General features: G+C 41.4%; 1 protein-coding gene across 3 annotated transcripts in view; it reads right to left on the reverse strand.

Moving 5' to 3' along the window:
* The window catches only part of ANO2 (anoctamin 2), a 315904-nt gene that overhangs the window by 11359 nt on the left and 285471 nt on the right, over positions 1-19074 (reverse strand). For all 3 annotated transcript variants that reach the window (XM_040345150.1, XM_040345151.1, XM_040345152.1), the window contains one exon: positions 13141-13322. In XM_040345150.1, coding sequence (XP_040201084.1) covers positions 13141-13322 — 182 coding nt within the window. The remainder of the gene's footprint in view (positions 1-13140; positions 13323-19074) is intronic.

Raw genomic sequence — 19074 nt, forward strand, 5'->3', positions numbered from 1 at the left:
AGTGGCCATGATTGTTCGATGCTGCAGTTTCACTTTCACTTTTTACTTACAGGTCTCCTTCTGACCCTCAACCGGTGACTGGTGCAAGAAGAAGCTGCACATTAATGAACTCCTAATTCACTGTTTGTATTGCTGGACAGCACGAGGTTGATACAAAGTCAAATTCTGGTACTTACACGGCTTGCATTTAAAAAATGCATTTAATTATGTATTAATTATTACAGAGTTACATTTTGTGTGTCCTTTTATATCTACCTGAAGTTCGGCTTTTAAAAAAAGAAAAAATTAATACTAGGAATGCTAAAATTATATTTCCGTTCAACTTTTTCTTCGAAAAAAGCTCTTTATTGCATGACTGGCGATCAAATATTTGGTTATCTGTCAATAGCTGAGTGGAATTCGTTGACAGGATTACCCTGAGCATAGCATCTATGTCTTTGGTTTTCCCTTTACTTTACCATCCTGTTAATCATATTTACACATTAGCAGATTACTGGAACTATTGTTCATAGAAGTCAGAACAGCTGCATATAATGAGAGTACATTTCTATATGCTGCTAAAGTTTTTTTTTTTTTTTTATAAAGGCTCCAGTCTCAAGCAGAATCAATTGCAGGATTTTATATAACACATAATCATGAGGAGTAAGGGAAAGAGGCAGTAGGAAGAGGGGGGATAAAGGGCAACAGAAACACAGGAAGATGAGATTAGAGGTGAAAAGAAGAAAAGAGAAGAGGAGATTGGGGAAATAAAGAAGAAAAAAAGCAGAGGTGGTAAGGGGAGAGGAGAGAAGAAGACAGAGGAGAGGAGGTTGGGGAAATAAATAAGAGAAGAAAAATGGAGAGGTCGGGAGAGGAGAGGATAGAAGACGATAGAGAAGAGAACAGAGGAGAGGAGGTTGAGGAAAAACAGAAAAGCAGATAAAAGGAGAGGTGGTAAGGGGAGAGGAGAGAAGAAGACAGAAAAGAGAAGAGAACAGAGGAGAGGAGGTTGGGGAAATAAAAAAGAGAAGATAAAAGAGAGACGTGGCAAGGGGAGAGGAGAGAAGAAGACAGAGGAGAGGGCAGAGGATGAGTAGGTTGGAGAAGAAAAAAGGAGAGGTGGCAAGGGGAGAAGAGAGGAGAGGAAAGAGGAGAGGTGTTTGAGGAATTAAGGAAGAGAAGAAAAAATGAGAAGTGGGAAGGGGAGAAGAGAGGAGAGGACAGAGGAGAGGTGTTTGGGGAAATAAAGAAGAGAATAAAAAAGGAGAGGTGGGAAGGGGAGAAGAGAGGAGAGAACAGAGGAGAGGAGAGCAGAGCAGAGAAGAGGAAAGAGATTAGTAAAGGAGAAGGGACTGGAGGAAACAGGAGGAAAGCAATGGGAGACAAAAGGACAAGAGACTGGAGGGAGAATAGGAGAGAGAATAATAGGGAATATTAGAGTGGGGTAGATGAAAGAAGTAGAGGCTGGAGAGAGAAGAGAGGAGACCGAAGAAGATGGAGAATGGAGAAAGACAGAAATAAAAAAGGAAAGGAGAAGAGAAAGTCTGGAGAGAAAGGAAAGGAGATTGGAGGGAGAGGCAAGCAGGGATTAAAAGTTTGGCAGGGGAGAAGCATAGATGGAGAGGAGAAGAGTTTGGAGAGATAGAGGAGAAAAGATGAACATATATGATCCGAGAGAGGAAAGAAGTAAAGATACTGAAGGGAAAGTAAAGGAGAGGTGAGGAGATTGGATGAAGAGGACAGGAGATTCAGGGGAGAGCAAATTTGAGGAGAAAAGAAGAGGAAAGGAGATTGGAGAGTAAGGAGGAGATATTGGAGTAAAAAGAGAGGAGATTGGAGGTAGAGAAGACAAAAAGACATCAGAGATAGAGAAGAGGAGATTAAACAGGGAGATTGATGGGAGATGAGAGGGATGGAGAACAGGGTAAGGGGAGAAAGAAGAGTAGAAGATTAGAGGAATAGCAGAGGAAGGAAGAGAAGAGGAGAAGAGAGGGTCTGGGGGAGGTGATGGAAGAATAGGGTTGGGGTAAAGGGAGGGGTACCGGGACAGAAAAGCACATGAAATAAAAATGGGGAAGGAGTGGAGGTGTAAAAGAACTTAAGTTGGAAACCAAAGGAAGTAGAAGAGGAGAATATGATGTGAGGATGCCAGAAGGTATCTCTGCAGTCTGAATGTACTCTCTTCTTTTTCTAAGCATGTAAAAATCTTGTGTGACTGTAAAATGTTACACACACCACTCCTCACCCCGAAGAGCTTTATAAATAAAAGCCGTATGCGGACAAGTCTGAGAAGTCATGTAAAATTATGTCATGGCATTTATTAAAACCAGAATTAAGCACAAGACACAAGCAAAGCTAGCATTAAATGATACACAATTTTCACATTCAAAGACACACAGGACAGTTCTTGTCTAAACTAGATGTCATTCAGTCAGTCAATGTAATTATTCATCTCAGTAAACGTGACAGGTGCTAATAAACTTTAAACTGATTTCAGACAGTCATGTTCAAGCAGCCAAATAATGGGTGTCTAGATAAGCCGTTCCTAGCCAACAAGGTAACGTCATGTAGACAATATTCCGATGGTGAAAGTTTTTTTTTTTTTTTCATTTATATGTTGCCAAATAGCTCATCTCCAATAAATCACAGAGAAGATTAACATCGCAGACAGACTCTGGGAAGAGAAAACCAAAGAAGGAGATGAAAAATATATAGATAGTCAAGTGATGGCATTCAGAAGGGGTTTGCTTTTAAAAAGGAATCATCGATAGGACAAAATCACATAAATATGGATATGCTAAAGATGAACACTGGTAGGAACACAAGTGCATTGAATGTGATAGCATGCTAATACAGTATTTATCAGTATATTTGTATAAATGCCCCCTCTGGCTGAAAGCTGCCACCAAAGCAGATATTAAAAAAAAGAAATTAAGCATAAATTAGTGGCATATGCCGACGATATATTGTTCTTCGTCACCAATCCTAGAGTAACTCTTCCCAATCTATTGAGGTTACTCAAAACTTACGGGGAAATATTTAAAAATTAAACCCTCAAAATCAAAAATTCAAAACATCAACATAAAGAAACAAGAGGCACAGATATTCCAACAAGAGTTCCCATTTATATGGCGAGAAAAGGAATTAAAATACCTGGGAGTAAAAATAGCACCATCGGAAGAGATCATTTACCAGGCAAACTTTATCCCGCTCTTGAATTATATACAATCGGAAATCAATAGGATTACAGTAGGACACCTCTCTTGGTTAGGCAGGATTAACATTTTTAAAAGATCACGTATAAAAGGAAAATGTTGCCAATTCCCCTCCCACAAGCATTTTTTAAAGTGGTTGTAAACCCACTTTTTTTACTTTTACCTACAGGTAAGCCTATAATAAGGCTTACCTGTAGGTAAGGAGAATATCTCCTAAACCTGCATGGTTTAGGAGATATTCCCCTCGCAATGCGCCGCAGCGCATGCGCAGGGGGGATCGATGGCGAAAGGACCGGCAGCCGCCGGACCTTGCCGAATTTAAATCTCCCGCGCGCACGCGCGGGAGTGACGTCATCGCCGCTCCAGCCAATCACAGCGCTGGAGCGGTGATACCCGGAAGACACGCCAGGCAAGAGGACATCTCGCTCGGCGTGGACCAGGTAAGTTCTACACACCTCGTTCCGAGGTAAGTATTTCATAATGAACTAATATGCGGTGCATATTAGCTCATTATGACTTTTGCCTTGCAGGAGAAAAAAAAATAAAAAATTTTGATGCGGGTTTACAACCGCTTTAAAATACAAAAAACATTACTCCTTAGGTTTATATGGCAGAAAAAAAAAGCAGAGGATAAGCCTCGTAGTTATGAACAAAGATAAAAAGCAAGGGGAGCTGGGGGTCCTGCATATTAAAAAATATTATAGTGCAATAATTTTATCACGGGTGTTATAATGGGTAAAAATGATTAAAGCGGAGGTCCACCCTAAAAAAAAAATACACAAAAAGGCTCCTAAAAATGTGAAAAGAAAATGTTTTACTTACCAGAAATGGCTGTTGCTAGGGAGTCTTTCTAATCTGCCACTTCCTATACCGCGGATAGCTTCTTTCTCATCCTCCTCACGCTGTCTGGAACTTGTGTGTGTCCCAGAAGCGCGGCGTGACTCGTGCATGCGCAGTAGGAAACGGGCAGTGAAGCCGCAAGGCTCCACTGCATGTTTCCGTTAGTACGAATGGTGGTGCCGCCACCCGATCGGCCTCGGTGGGCCGACATTGTGGGCTCCCTGGACAGGTAAGTGTGCTTATTAAAAGTCAGCAGCTACAGTGTTTGTAGCTGCTGACTTTTAAAAAAAGTTTTTTTTTCAGCTGGAACACCACTTTAAGGAAAAAAGATGGGTTCAATTGGAAAACACGATAAGTCAGGCTGCACTGGGGAAGATAATATGGATACCACCTGAGTTCAGAGAAATTTGCGAAAACATGTTATCACAAAGAAAAGTTTGTTGACTTGGGACTGGACACACAAAAAGGAAAAATGGGAATTGAATTCACCTTTGAACCCACTAAAAGAAACAAACTTTTTTACACCGGGGAAACAGAGATTGTTCTGGGAATGGATTAAAAAAGAAGATGCACAATTAAAAGATATCACAAGGAAAGGGAAAATATACATGTTACAGGAGTTAAAACAAAAAAAGGAATTGTTGGTTATAGATAATTGGTGGTACTCCCAGCTGAAACATTTTGCCGCAGCCACTAAGATCTGAGGTAGATTTAAGACCGTTTGAGCGGCTATGTATGGCAGAAGGAACAGGGAGGGGGATCTCCAGGATTAGTAAGATCCTTGTAAGATTGGAAGGACCGGAAATGCCACCATTCATAACAAAGTGGGAGGAAGAATTGGAGAGCGTAGAAAAAGATCAAGACTTGGGGAAAAATTTTAAGTTGACACACTCTACGGCAACAAACAGTAAGTAATACTATCGAATGAGTTACAAATGCCTAGTATGCTGGTATATAACACCAGATAAGGCAAATAAGTATCAAAAGGAAGTTTCACGATTATGTTGGCGTGAGTGTGGGGAGGTGGGAACGATGACCCATATATGGTGGACGTGTCCAAAAATTTTTTTTACTGGAGAAAAGTGTTGCAGATAATCAAAGAGATAACGAGTATAGAGATCCCAGAAGACCCCTGGGGATGTTTGTTTCATGGGGTAGGAATGTCAAATAAACAATATCTGAGAACATTGGTGCCCCATCTAATAAACGCTGCTAAAAGCTTAATACCCCGACAATGGCAAGAGAAGGAAAGGCCTGGGATGCGAAGTTGGTGTAGAAAAGTAGGTGAGATCTTTAATATGGAATATCTTAGATTCAGTGAAGAAGAAGGAATAGAACGTTTTGAAAGTAAATGGAAAATCTGGATAGAGATTAAGCAGTCAGGGAGAAATGTAGAATTTATAAGAGCAGAGGAAGGGACGGGGTTGGGAGCTAAGGTCGGTGTATAGATAAAGAAATGGAGAAAAGGAATTGGGAAGGGGGGGGGGGGTTAATAAAAGGTAATTGGTACACAAGGGATGTTAAGTGATGTATTTTATATTTTGGATTAATTAATAAAAATAAAAAAATATATAATAATAAAGAAATTGAAAAAAAAAAACACAAATAAATGCAGCTCAGGTTTTTTTAAAAGCAAGCGATGTGTAGTAAGTACCTGAATTTGACCTAGTAACCTCTTACTTTCCCTGTACAGCAGGGCCCAGACTGGGAGAGGAAGAAGCAGCACAAGATGGCCAATCCATTGTACTGCAATGCTCAGCTTAGGTTTAGGAATTAAGGGCCAGATTCACAGAAAAAGTACGCCAGAGTATCTGCTTTTACTCCGGCGTACTTTCAAATTTGCCGCGTCGTATCTTTATTTGTCATTCACAAACAAAGATACGACGGCTTTTGGCTAAGATCCGACAGGTGTACGGCTTCGTACGCCTTCGGATCTTAGGTGTAATTCTCCGGCGGCCGCTGGGTGGAGTTTGCGTCGTTTTCCAGCGTCGGGTATGCAAATTAGCTGATTACGGCGATCCACGAAGGTACGCGCGTTCGTCGCATTCTCTTACGTCGGTTTTTCGTTTTGTTTCGTAAAGAGTGCTATTTACATGGGGTAAAATTACTCCTCCATGTTAAAGTATGGCCGTCGTTCCCGCGGCAAAATGTACATTTTTTTTTTGGGGTAAGACGTCCGGGAATACAAAATTACGTTACGCACGTCGCCGTTCAAAAAACACGTCGGGGCGCCGTAATTTCGCACAAAGCACGGCGGGAAAATTCCGAACGGAGCATGCGTAGACCGTTCGGCGCGGGAGCGCGCCTAATTTAAATGGTGCACGCCCCATTTGAATTAGGCGGGCTTGCGCCGGACAGCTTTACGTTACACCACCGTAAGTTTACACGCAAGTGCTTGGTGAATCAGGCACTTGCGCTGAAAACTTGCGGCGGTGTAACTTAAAGATGTTACGTTAAGCCGCCGCAAATATCTATGAATCTGGCCCTAAGTGATCATTGAAGAATCAAATATTTGTTGAAGCGGTTGCCATTTTTATATAAAGTGACACTAAAGGATCCTTATTCTCCAAAACAAATCCATACACATCATTCACTTAATGGTCTTGTATTCTATTATTCATGAGCTTGTTTCTTACTGTGTTTTTCTGCCTCCTTGTCCTCCCAACCTCTCATTTTCCCCTTACTTCTGTTTGGAACAAGCAGAGCATGTTAGTTGGGATCAAGTACTGCTCTATGGACACTAAAAATCCCATAGTCCATAGTCCCTAGTCCATCTTTGGAGTGAGCAAGAGAGGGTGGCTACATTCCTACATATAGTGGGACCATGGAGAACAAATGTAGCCACTCTCTAACAGGAAGCTAGATCACCAACAAAATGGAGATTTGTTGGAGGATGAGAGCAATATATGGTACTTTTCCAAGTGAAGAATACCTACTTGAATAGATTTTACTTATTTTTTTCACCAGAGTTTAGCATAGCTTCCCACTGTCCCTGATTTGAAGGGACTGTCCCTGATTTGGAGCAATGTCCCTCTACCCCCCCCCCCATTTGTCCCTCATTTTGGTCTGATCTATATAGTTGTATTTAAAATGCACTTTTTATCTTTCAAAAAGTGTCTCCCAGTGCTAAACCTTTCATCCAAATGATAAATTGCTGTATTTGTAAATATTAAAAGCCAATATAAAGGAATAGTAGTGGTAAAAAAAAGTCCCTTGTTGATTCAATTAACCTTTTTTTTGGTTAATTCTCCTTTAAGGGGGTGTGGCAGGGGACGTGTCCTATGCCTACATACATTTGCTAGTAGGTGTCCCTCATTCACATCTCAAAATGTTGGGAGGTATGGTTTAGTGGCACTTTATGTATCAGATGCTTTACTTAGATATACTCACTGCTTTTCTGCAGTTGCAAGTAATTCGGTCTTGTTTATATGGCTCTCACTGTCTCTCAATGATTTTGAAGAGAGCCAATAACAATATGTTGTGTACTCAAGTGTATGGATGAGCAGTCCTAAATTATAATTTTACAGGCTGACTAATGAAAAATCAATATCTGCCCCCTTATTTAGCTTTACTTACTTTATGTATAGGTGCATCTGGTGCTGAAAGTCTGAACAGAGAAGCCTGACAAATGCTGACCTGTGAACGTTTTCATCTCATGTTCCTAACACTCACTGTCCCCAAGCTCCAGAGTGTGCACAGCAGCATCAAACCTCATAGCTATTTACATTTCTTTTAACTAAAGGAATGTTATTAACTGTCGAAAACATAAATAAATATAAATAGCCAAAACATTAAGAACTCCTGACCAATGAAAAACAGCATACTACTGATTTCACCATTTTATAAATAGGCCTCAAAATAAAGTATATTGAATATAGGAAGTGAATTCAAGCTGTGTTTTTTTCCTAACAGATGGTTTTAATAGAGTGGATCTTATTTTCCTTATCCTGGAGGGACTGAGTCAGATGCATTATTGCTCTGCTACTTTAATTAAAGGAGGTGTGTGAGACTGGTCACATGTTCTGCACATAGAGGGAGAATTTCATGGAACAATTTAGACTTCATTCTAGATGTATCTGCATATTCTAGCACTTCATTCCTAATTACGATGATGGACTTGTCAGCCACACTGCATTATCTGGAGTTCATAGGATTTATATAAAAGGGGATGAAAAACCGTCAGAGTTTTGTACTCTGTCTTATACAATATTTTCAATTAATGTAGTAAGACGTGTAAAGGAAGCAAGAAGCTCCCGTAAATTGCTCATACAGCTAGTAGCTGGCATTAGGCTAGAGATTACGCAGGACGCGTGTTTTTGTTTTTTCTTAAGTTGTTGCTTGCAAATGTTTAATCTATGTGAGGTTTGATGTTCTGACCAGGGAAGAGCTGGTCTAGCCCTATAAAATTGTAACTGTTCCCACTGACCGCAGGTTGGTCTAGACTAGTGAATGTTCCAAAAATTCTTATAGGCTGCGTCAAAATTTCTGCCTTCTAACTTCCTAATTGGCTATCGTTCAGAGGTCAGTGAATTTCTTGCTTCCTAAATGTTCAAAAACATTGCCTGATCTCTACTAGTCTAGGATATAGGTGAAGCCTAACTCTACGGCTCGTGTGTAAAGCCCCATACAAACTAATAGTTTTCCTGCAGGTTTTCTCTTCAGGTTTACCAAAACCATGTAGTGCAAGGGCCTGCCTGACTGCATACAAATTGAAACTCTTGAGGTTTGACCTCATATTAGATGGTTTTGGTAAACCTGAAGAGAAAACCTGCAGGAAAACTGATAGTATGTATGGGGCTTTAAAGAAGCGGGAAGACAAGGAAGAAATAATAACCATGTGTAATGTTCTGACCCTTCCTCACTCTTCTACTATGAATGTGTTTTTGCTTTGTGTGTGCACCTGTTGGAGAGATTTCCCAATACTTCCTGCCCTGATAGTGAAGGAAAATATCCAAAATGGAAACACAAATTGCAATAGAAACCTGTGAGAGTGTTTAACCCTTACCCATGCCAACCACAACAAAATAAAAAACATTTACCTGGAGTTGAGCTTTATTCTTTTTACCTATCTCCCCTTAATATAAAGGGGATGCTGTTTAGTGATTTAAAATTCTGAGGATGGCTGAGGGTTGATTTCTGTTATCTTATCTGAAAGTCTGATTTGTCATATATACCAATTTGGCCAAAATCCAGTTTTACATAATTGGCTTAGGCTACACACAGCCCTTGGCACAGTCATGGAAATTAATGGGTTGACTGTAGATCAATAAGTAGCCCACCTCTGTGAGTTGTTGGAAGGAGTTTGGCTCTTTTCTTGAGGGTTCACTTTTCACTAAATCAAAAAAAAAATCTGTTGTATCAGTGGAGGCCTGTTCATAAGGGGCGCAGGGGCGCCACCCCCTTAATCCATGTTCCTGGCCCCTAATCTAAATGGATCTCAATATTTTTTTTTAAGCACATGATTAGGGCCTGAGACTCTTATTGGCTTCAAAAAAGGGAGGGCTTGTTGCGCAGAGCACTCCTCCAGGCCAATCGGGAAGCGGGTCCTAAGAGGTGATTGTGTAAAGCATGGGCAATCTGCGCTTCCCCCTCCAAACAGTGATCAGTGTGACCTGTGTTAATTAATACAAGTGGGGTCTACATATGTCACCCAAGACTTACATATAACCCACCACACAATGGTTATGTATTACTATAAGTTTCCAAACCTAACGAGAGGGAAAATAGTGTTTCAATCAGAAAAAATGACTGGTGCTGCAATGGTACAAAATAGCTGGAATACACAGCTATACAAACATGTAAAAAAATAGGTAAAACATGCGCAACCAAAATGCACAAACAAACAAAGTGTCCTGTTATAAAGTGTAAAAAATATATGCAATTACATAAATGTAAATAACATTTAGTGAATCCCATGGATAAAAGTGCAGGTGGTATTAAACAAAAATAGTGTCCACTGCAGCTGATGTTGATTAGGTCTAATCTCAAAGAAAAACTTCATCCAACAATGTCATCCAAAAGATTTTCAGCCGTTGATAAACATTCAGACAGAGATGCCGCTTACCAGATCAGATGGACCTCTATTAGCGAAAAAGGCTTCATGGTGCAGTATGATTTGAGTAATCAAAAACCCCTTTATTGATAAAGCAGGTTTACTTACATCATATAAAAAGCTTATTCAGCAGAACAGTTTTAAAAAACAGATAAAAACTTCCAGCAGCGGCTTCTGCCATGAAGCTTTTTTTGCTCTTCCTCTAACATACCCGTACACCATGCTATTCCATTGGAAGCTGAGACCATCTGTAATAGGATCTATCACAGCTCTGGGAAGCCTGAAGGAAGACGGATATGCTACTATACCAGTGCCTAGCCAACGAGGATCCCTGTGAGTGACCCCTGGTTTAATGAGCCCATAAGACCTCCGTAATAGAGGTCCATCTGATCTGGTAAGCGGCATCTCTGTCGGAATGTTTATCAACGGTTGAAAATCTTTTGCATGTTTTACCTATTTTTTGACCTAAGAGGTGATTGCCACCCTTCTGTTCATCTCCCACGTGGGGGGGGGGGTCGCCACCTTTGCATCCGTCTCCCACGGGGGTGACGTTGGTTCCCCACCCCAAATATTGAGCACCAGCCACCACTGTATTGTACTATGACTGACACAGCTGTAGAAGTCACAATGTAATGCTATAGAGCTGAAGAGTGAAGCCCTCTTCTGAACCAAGGTATCTGGCAGAACTCATTCACTACAGATTGTGGTATTAAAGCTTAAAGGGTCACTAAAGGATTTTTTTTTAGCTAAATAGCTTCCTTTACCTTACTGCAGTCCTGGTTTCATGTCCTCATTGTTCGTTTTTGCTTTGATGTTGCTGTAATTCCTCTCTGTTCTGGACACTTCCTGGTTGTCTGTTTCCTGATAACCACAGTACTGGGAGATTTCTCACTGTGGTCACTAATCAAGGAGGTGTGATTACTGTGTGTCTAAAACTCCTCAGCACCAATCCAGTTTCGTTTTACAATCCATCACTGCCCTCTATTGGCTCTCTGGCTCTGTACATCAAAGAACCAGGAAACAACAGCAAAAACTAAACTAAACTGCAGGCACATTATATGATTAGTTTTTATCTATTTTTAATCATTTTTAAAAGGAATTAGTTAACGATTATGTCTCTATACCCTGTAAACAGTCATTTCAGCTAAAAAAAAAATTCCTTTAGTGACCCTTTAAGTGTAACCTTCAGTATTGCAAAGTTGTACAGGACCCGTTTCTATACTGACATCGTTTAAGCCAGCAATAAACGTATCCAAATTTGCTGTTCCTTCCTAACTGTCTGAATTTCAATCCAGCTAGGCTGGCAGGCTGGTTGTACTGAAGTTGATCCAGCTATCAATTTCCATGCAATCAGCCTGTCCATTGTTTTACCTAATTACTGCCAGCAGCTATAGTGCCCAACATTGATCATTGTATTCTGACACTGGGGAAAGGGACTTCACTCTCCCCATCAGCAGAATCCAATAGCGCTGTGGGAAGGATCCCTCATCAACACTGTGTTGATGGGGGAATCAATCAATTTTCTTTCCGTTATTTAACCCATGGTTGAAGAAAAGAAAATGTCATAATGTATGACGGAATGGGGTATGGGTATGGGTGAAATCAAGCTATTTTTGCTCCTCCAATCCTGGCAGCCCTTTCCACCAGTCAGGATGTGTCTGCGTTGCATAGAGACAAACATAGACTGAAGGAGGACATCACTGGGTCTAAAATAAGGTATGGAATAAAACTGGAAAGGATTTTCAGCATATTGACGAGGAGGGGAAGGAGAGACCAAGAAAGGCAAAATAAAAGTCGAAATCTTGAATTTTTCCTCCGGTGAGTTATTTGGTTTTGCTATGCTTTATGAGTTAATCCCTCTGGCTTACTACCATGAGGGAACGTACCAATGTCAACAGTATCTCTCCCTACACAGGATTGTCAGCTCTCCCTAACAGTGTCAACACACACTAACAATATGGCTGCTGTGAGCCTCATTCTATTTATAAAGGAGGCTGGGTTATCCTTTCCTTCAATCTATTGGCTTTATTGACCCTTGCACCAGGAATTAAAGGTAAGCACTGCATTTTGGATTGCTCCTCATTTCTGGTGGTGAACCTGCAAACTTTTTGGTCACAGGTTTATGATTAGTGAACTTTGTGAACCCTTGAAATTCAACAAAACATTATGCAATCCAATAGAGTATATCACTTTAAAAATGCTGAAAGCTCTGAGGCCTTGTACACACGTCCGAACAGTTTCCGCGGACATGTTCGGTCGTGTGTAGGGCCGACCGGACAGTTTCCCGGCCTAGCGGACAGGTTTCCAGCGGACAAATGTTTCTTAGCATGCTAAGAAACTTGTCCGCTGGAAGCCTGTCCGTCGGACATGTCTGATGTTCAGTATGACTCATCGGACATGTCCGCTGGCCCGAAATCCCACATCGCATCGCATACTAGCCCATTATCTGCCCATTATCTTACCGCATCGCATACTAGCCCATTATCTGCCACTTACCTGCAAACAAAGCCTGCATAGTCCCCGATGTGGCTACGTCCATATTCACCCCTCTTCCATCAGGGGTCTGTGACTGGTCGGAGTCGCGTGACATCACTCCCCCACATGTGCATGATGTGCCGAAGATGTCAGTGCAAACGTATATGGCAAATATCTCCTAAACCGTGCAGGTTTAGGATATATTTTCAGTATCTACAGGTAAGCCTTATTATAGACTTACATGTAGGTAAAAGGGATATGTAAGGGTTTACAACCAATTTAAGTATTACCTTGGGAATATGCAGACTAGAGTGCTGCAATCACTTAACATACTTCTCTGCCACTGCATACCATACCCCTTTTCTAATACCACTTCTTTGCAAAAATCTGAAGCCAAAAAAAAAAACGTTGGAATGTTTGTATATTTGCTGAATAGAGCCCACATTGTTACAGAAAAATAAGCTGGTAACCTGCCCACAACACAGCTACTATGCTTGCACTAACATGACACAGAAACGTCTATGAACACACAAATACAGACTATTGTTCCTCAGTTAAACAATGGTTGGTTGCCGTTACCTGCAGAAAACAACATCTTGGGAAAACTGTGAGTTTTCTGGCTGGGTTCCGGGTTTTAGATGGCTGACATTGAAGTATGAAAGGGTATGATTGATGAATCCATGCATGGATCCATTTGAACTGTACATATACTGATACACGAGACGAGGAATGAAATCTGATGTCACAGATATTACAAACGCCTAGAAATGAGAAAGACAGAAATGGTGAGAATTAGAACCTAGCATGTGCTTGTTTGTGTTTAGCAATGTTCCAGGACAGGCCAAGGTCTGAAATAAACTTGTCAATCAAAACATTATCGTGTACATAAAGTCTATCTATAGGCTCCAGTTTTTTGTTGTCCAAAAAATGCTCATGCATTGGCAAGGCAAATCAACTTTTTGGGGCTAAAAAAGATAAGGAAGAGGAAAATGGGTGGGACTAAGCAGTCCTTCACATCACTTCTATGTGATGTACAAAATGCCACTAAAGCTACATTTCCAGCAGTCACACAGGCTGTGGATGGAGCTGGGTGTGGCCTGCCACTGACAGGCAAAGTGGAAGAGGACAATCAGTGGTGACAAAGATGATAGTTATCTCACTCATCACCACAATTCGACAATTAATCACAGTGAATAATTAAAAAATAAAATAGGTCTCTAGTAAAGAAAAACATTTGATTTAAAGTATTGTCATTGGAAACCAGGACAGTTGTGTGAAGAAGTATTTGCCCCCTTTCTAATCTATTTATTTTTTTTGCATATTTGCCACACTTAAATTACTCAGATCATCAAACTAATTTTATTATTACACAAAGATAACCTGAGTAAATACAAAATGCAGTTAAATGATGGTTTCATTTATTAAGGCAAAAAAAGCTGTCCAAACCTGCCTGGCTTCATGTGAAAAAGGAATTGCCCCCTAAACCTAATAACTGGTTGTGCCACCCTTGGCGGCAACAACTGCAATCAAGAGTTTGCAATAACTGGCAATGATTTTTTAACATTGCTGTGGAACAATATTGGCCCACTCTTCTTTGCAGAATTGTTTTAATTCAGCCACATTGTAGGATTTTCCAGCATGAACGGCCTGTGTAAGGTCATGATACAGCATCTCAATTGGATTTAAGTCCAGGCTTTGACTAGGCCACTCCAAAACCTAATTTTTGCTTTGTTTGAACCATTTGGAGGTGGACTTGATGTTGTGTTTTGGATCATTGTCCTGCTGCATAACCCAAGTGCACTGGAGCTTGAGGTCACGAACTGATGGCCTGACAATCTCCTTTAGGATTTTCTGGTAGAGCTCAGAATTCATGGTTCCATCAATTATGGTATGTTGTTCAGGTCCTGAAGCTGCAAAGCAGCCCCAGACCATCACGCTACCATTACCATGTTTGACTGCTGGTATGATGTTCTTGTTATTAAATGCTGTATTCGTTTTATGCCAGATGTAACAGTATGCACACCTTTCAATAAGTTACATTTTTGTCTCATCAGGCCACAGAATATTTGCCTAAAAGTCTTGGGGATAATCAAGATGTTTTTGGTAAATGTGAGATGAGCCTTTGTGTTCTTTTTGGTCAGCAGTGGCTTTGTCCTTGGAACTCTCCCATGGATGCAATTTTTGCCCAGTTTCTTGCTTATTATTGAATCATGAACACTGATTTTACCTGAGGCAAGTAAGGCCTGCAGTTCTTTAGATTGTTAGATAGTTGTTCTGAGTTTTTTTATGACCTCCTGGATGAGTCTTCGTAATGCTCTTGGAGTAATTTTTGTAGGCCGGCCACTCCTGGGAAGGTTTACCACTGTTCCAAGCTATCTCCATTTGTGGATAATGGCTCTCCCCGTGGTTCACTGGAGTTCCAAAGCCTTAGAAATTACTTTGAAACCCTTCCTAGACCAATACATGTACATTACTTTGTTTCTAATCTGTTCTTGATTTTTTTTTAATTGTGGCATGATGTGTGGCTTTTTGTGATCTGTTAGCGTGCTTCAGTTTGTCAGACAGCTTTTTATTTGATTTCTTGATTCAACAGATCTAGCAGTAATCAGGCCTGGGTGTGACAAGTGAAATTTAATTCAGCTTTTCAAAAAATTTTGGTTAATCACAGTTCATTCATAATTCAACATGGTAGGGGGCAATTATATTTTCACATAGGGCCTGGTAAGTTTGAACAGCTTTTTTACCTTAATAAATTAAATATCAATTTAAAAACTGCATTTGGATTTACTCGGGTTATCTATGTGTAATATTATTATTATTTTGTTGATGATCTGAATCATTAAATTGTGAGAAATAGGGAAAAAAAAGAAAAAATCTGGAAGGGGGAAAATACTTTCTTACACAACTGTATATATCAAGTGGGATAATAATAATAATAATAATAATAATAATAATAGCACCATCCCACTTGGCATTGTTTTATCTGAAAGGAGAGCGCACACAGCTGGCACTAACCATCACCATACACCCAATGCTAGGTGTCCCATACAATTATCTGGAACCATAACAGCCCAAGAGGCCAATGCTCTAGAGTGATTGTGGTTGGGATTGTGGTTGCCCATTTCAAAGCTTATCAAGCCTCTGACTGCCATTGGGAACCATCATATAGTGTAGAAGAATAGAAGTACTAAAAAACGAAAAAAGGATGAATCAATAAAGGTGCAAATAATAATTTCTCATTACTATAAGGTGATAGCCAACACATTTCAGTGGTAACAGAATCTCCCTTCTCCAGGGCTTTAATTCAGAAGAGTGGTTTTCAGTGTAAAGTACAGCTGCTGCTGTAAATTCTTTAGTGTTACTGAAGTCTACTTAGTGAAATGACAAGGCCACAATCCTGTACATAATCCTGTGCACCTTTCGGGGGAGGGGGAACAGGATACAGACAGGTATCCTTTCCCACTTTTGAGAGTCTGGGCCGCGGCCCATGACGTCACCGCGGGACTCCCTCCTCCTCCGCCGGCTGCCGGGCCAATAGCAGAGAGGAGCAGGCCTTGTGCGTGCACAGTAGGGTTCCCGGCGTGAAGCCGCAAAGGCAGTGGCAGCACCTGACAGCTGATGGAAACATCAGCTGCGGGTGCCGACATCGCTGGACCGTGGGACAGGTAAGTGTCCGATTATTAAAAGCCAGCAGCTGCAGTATGTGTAGCTGCTGGCTTTTAATATTTTTTTTTCAGGCGGAACACCAGTTTAAAGCCTCGAAGTAGAGGGATTCTGTTGCCCCTGAAGCATATTGGCAATCATCTCATAACATGACAATCATTTACACCTGATTGGTTTATCCTTTTTAAATATTCTTCAAGTCTTCACCTCCAGTTCCTCAATGAGTGGACTTTTGGAAAATGTTGAAGCCATGGGAAAAAAAAGTTTTTTTTTTCAGAAAATTTTTTAATTTTGTAAAAAAAATTAGTGTGAAGTAGTTTTACAAATTAAAATTCATTTTTTTTTTACATGGAGAACATGAGATGCAGTGTATATAAACGTATAATGAATTTACTACTTATTTAAAATTAAATACTAATTTTAATGATTATTTTATGAAGTGCAGTTATACACAATCCATTAGCAGACATTAACTGTCTGTATCTCATCCACTATCTTCTATGATTTTAAAAGGTGTACCACTTCCTATGCTGAGGTTAGAGGTTAGCAGGTGTTATTGTAAAACATTCACTAGCTGATGATGGAAGCAGACCTGCCAGCTAATCTCTCACATATCTACATTCTGCAAGTTCCATGTTTAATTACGCCCTACCTGCATTTAACAAACCACAGAACCTGTGTTTCATAAATAGATGTCAGTAATTGCAGGGATAAATTGGTGACCCTAGTTAGGAGTCATGACTTCTTCTTATTCGTTGTACTGATGTTAGCAGCTGGGATTATACAACCTCCCCTAACTTTATGCATGTATGCAGATGTGGCTGAACGCTAATGATTAACGCTACTGGTCCTGGCAGTTTTAAGTGTAAAATATTCACTAACTGTACTGGTTTGGGAAGAGTGATTGCATCTCATCCAATAATAGTGCTAAAAGTAGTAGGATTGACTGCATTCCATCCATTGGTGTGCGCAGCCTATTGCATTAGGGTGTGCACCCCAAAGCATAAACACACACGTGTGTCTGTCAGCAGACGGGGTCAGTAGAACAGAGATTGGTGTCATTGGGGCAGTGGACCGTGTCAGTATTTTTTTTATTTTTTTTATTTATTTTCATAATTTTTTACCATATTATTTGTTATTATTTGTTTACATTTTTAGGAGCCTCTTGGGGGGGCTCCAGTAAAATATCAGGGGTCTAAACAGACCCCTGAGGTCTCACTTTTGAGACAGAGAAAAGGACTGAGGACAGAGCTTCCCCAGTCACTTTCCCTCAGCTGCACTAGACACTGAGGGAATGGGAAGTGCTCTGTGCTGAATATCATAGTTTGCTATGCTTCAGTTAAGAATGAGAAGTAATTAGCTGAGCGAGATCCTCTACTGCCTCTTCATCTCTCCAGCTGATTCAGGAGTTCAATCCTGCATATTACACTGGGAGACTGGGGCTCTTCCTGTGTAACCAGCGACACTTTACACCGCTGTCAGTGTGACAGCTGCTCACTCTGTATCCAGAGCTCTTTGCATCTGGCTGTCACAGAGCTCATAACTGCATTGTGTAATCTGCAGGACTGGGCTGCCAGTTTGAAAGCTTGGGTCCTGCTCTACATTCAGTTATGAATGAAAGTTACAAAGGGGGTAATCCACAAAAGGTATACGCCGGCATATCTACTGATACGCCGTCGTATCCCTGTTTCTATCTATGGAACTGATCCACAGAATCAGTTTACCATAGATAGGCAGAAGATCCGACATGTGTAATTGAATTACACTGTCGGATCTTAAGGATGCAATTCTAGGCCGGCCGCTAGGTGGCGAGGCCATTGCGGCCGGCCTAGAGTATGCAAATGAACACTTACGGCGATCCACGAACGTTCCGACGGGCCCGTCGCGCTAAATCTACGTTGTTTACGTCGAGTTACGCCGCGTAAAAATAGGGCTGAGTCCTATTTGACTAAGCCCTATTAAGTATGGCCGTCGTTCCCGCGTCGAAATTTTCAACTCTACGTCGTTTGCGTAAGACGTTCGTGAATGGCGCTGGACGCCATTTACGTTAACGTCTAAGCAAATGACGTCGGAGCGACGTCAGTTAGCGCAATGCACGTCGGGTAAGTTACCCGACGGAGCATGCGCAGTACGTCCGGCGCGGGAGCGCGCCTAATTTAAATGGGAATCGCCCATTTGTATTAGGAACGCCTTGCGCCGGACGGAGTTAAGTTACACCACCGCAAATTTCCAGGTAAGTGCTTTGTGGATCGGCACCTAACTTGGGAGATTTGCGGCAGTGTAACTTAACTCTGAAAAGTTAAGTTGCGCTCGGCGGCTGTGGATCTGGCCCTAAGTTACTAAGTCACTCTCAATCATAAATTAGTTTTATGTGTACAGTAGGTGTTTGTGATATTGTGCTTTTAGCACGACAGCGTCGCGCTGATACTCGGCGACAGGGTGCCGAGATCTCGCCGACATCTCACACTCACTGGAATAGTGACAGCACATTCCAGCAAGCGCGTCATAGAAGCGACGGGAGATCCGACTTGGATTCCCGCCAATTCTACACGTGTGCGGCGTTTGTTATGAATCCTGAAGGGGAAGTCCCCGCCGGATTTTAAATAAAAATCCGGCATGGGTCCCCCCTCAGGAGCATACCGGGCCCTTAGGTCTGTTATGGGTTGTAAGGAGAGCCCCCCTACGCCGGAAAAAACGGCGTAGGGGGTCCCCCTACAATCCATACCAGACCCGTATCCAAAGCACGCTACCCGGCCAGCCAGGAAGGGAGTGGGGACGAGCGAGCGCCCCCCCCCCTCCTGAGCCGTACCAGGCTGCATGCCCTCAACATGGGGGGGTTGGGTGCTCTGG

Source organism: Rana temporaria, chromosome 3, assembly GCF_905171775.1.
Source record: "Rana temporaria chromosome 3, aRanTem1.1, whole genome shotgun sequence".
In the NCBI taxonomy this organism is placed as follows: Eukaryota; Metazoa; Chordata; class Amphibia; order Anura; family Ranidae; genus Rana; species Rana temporaria.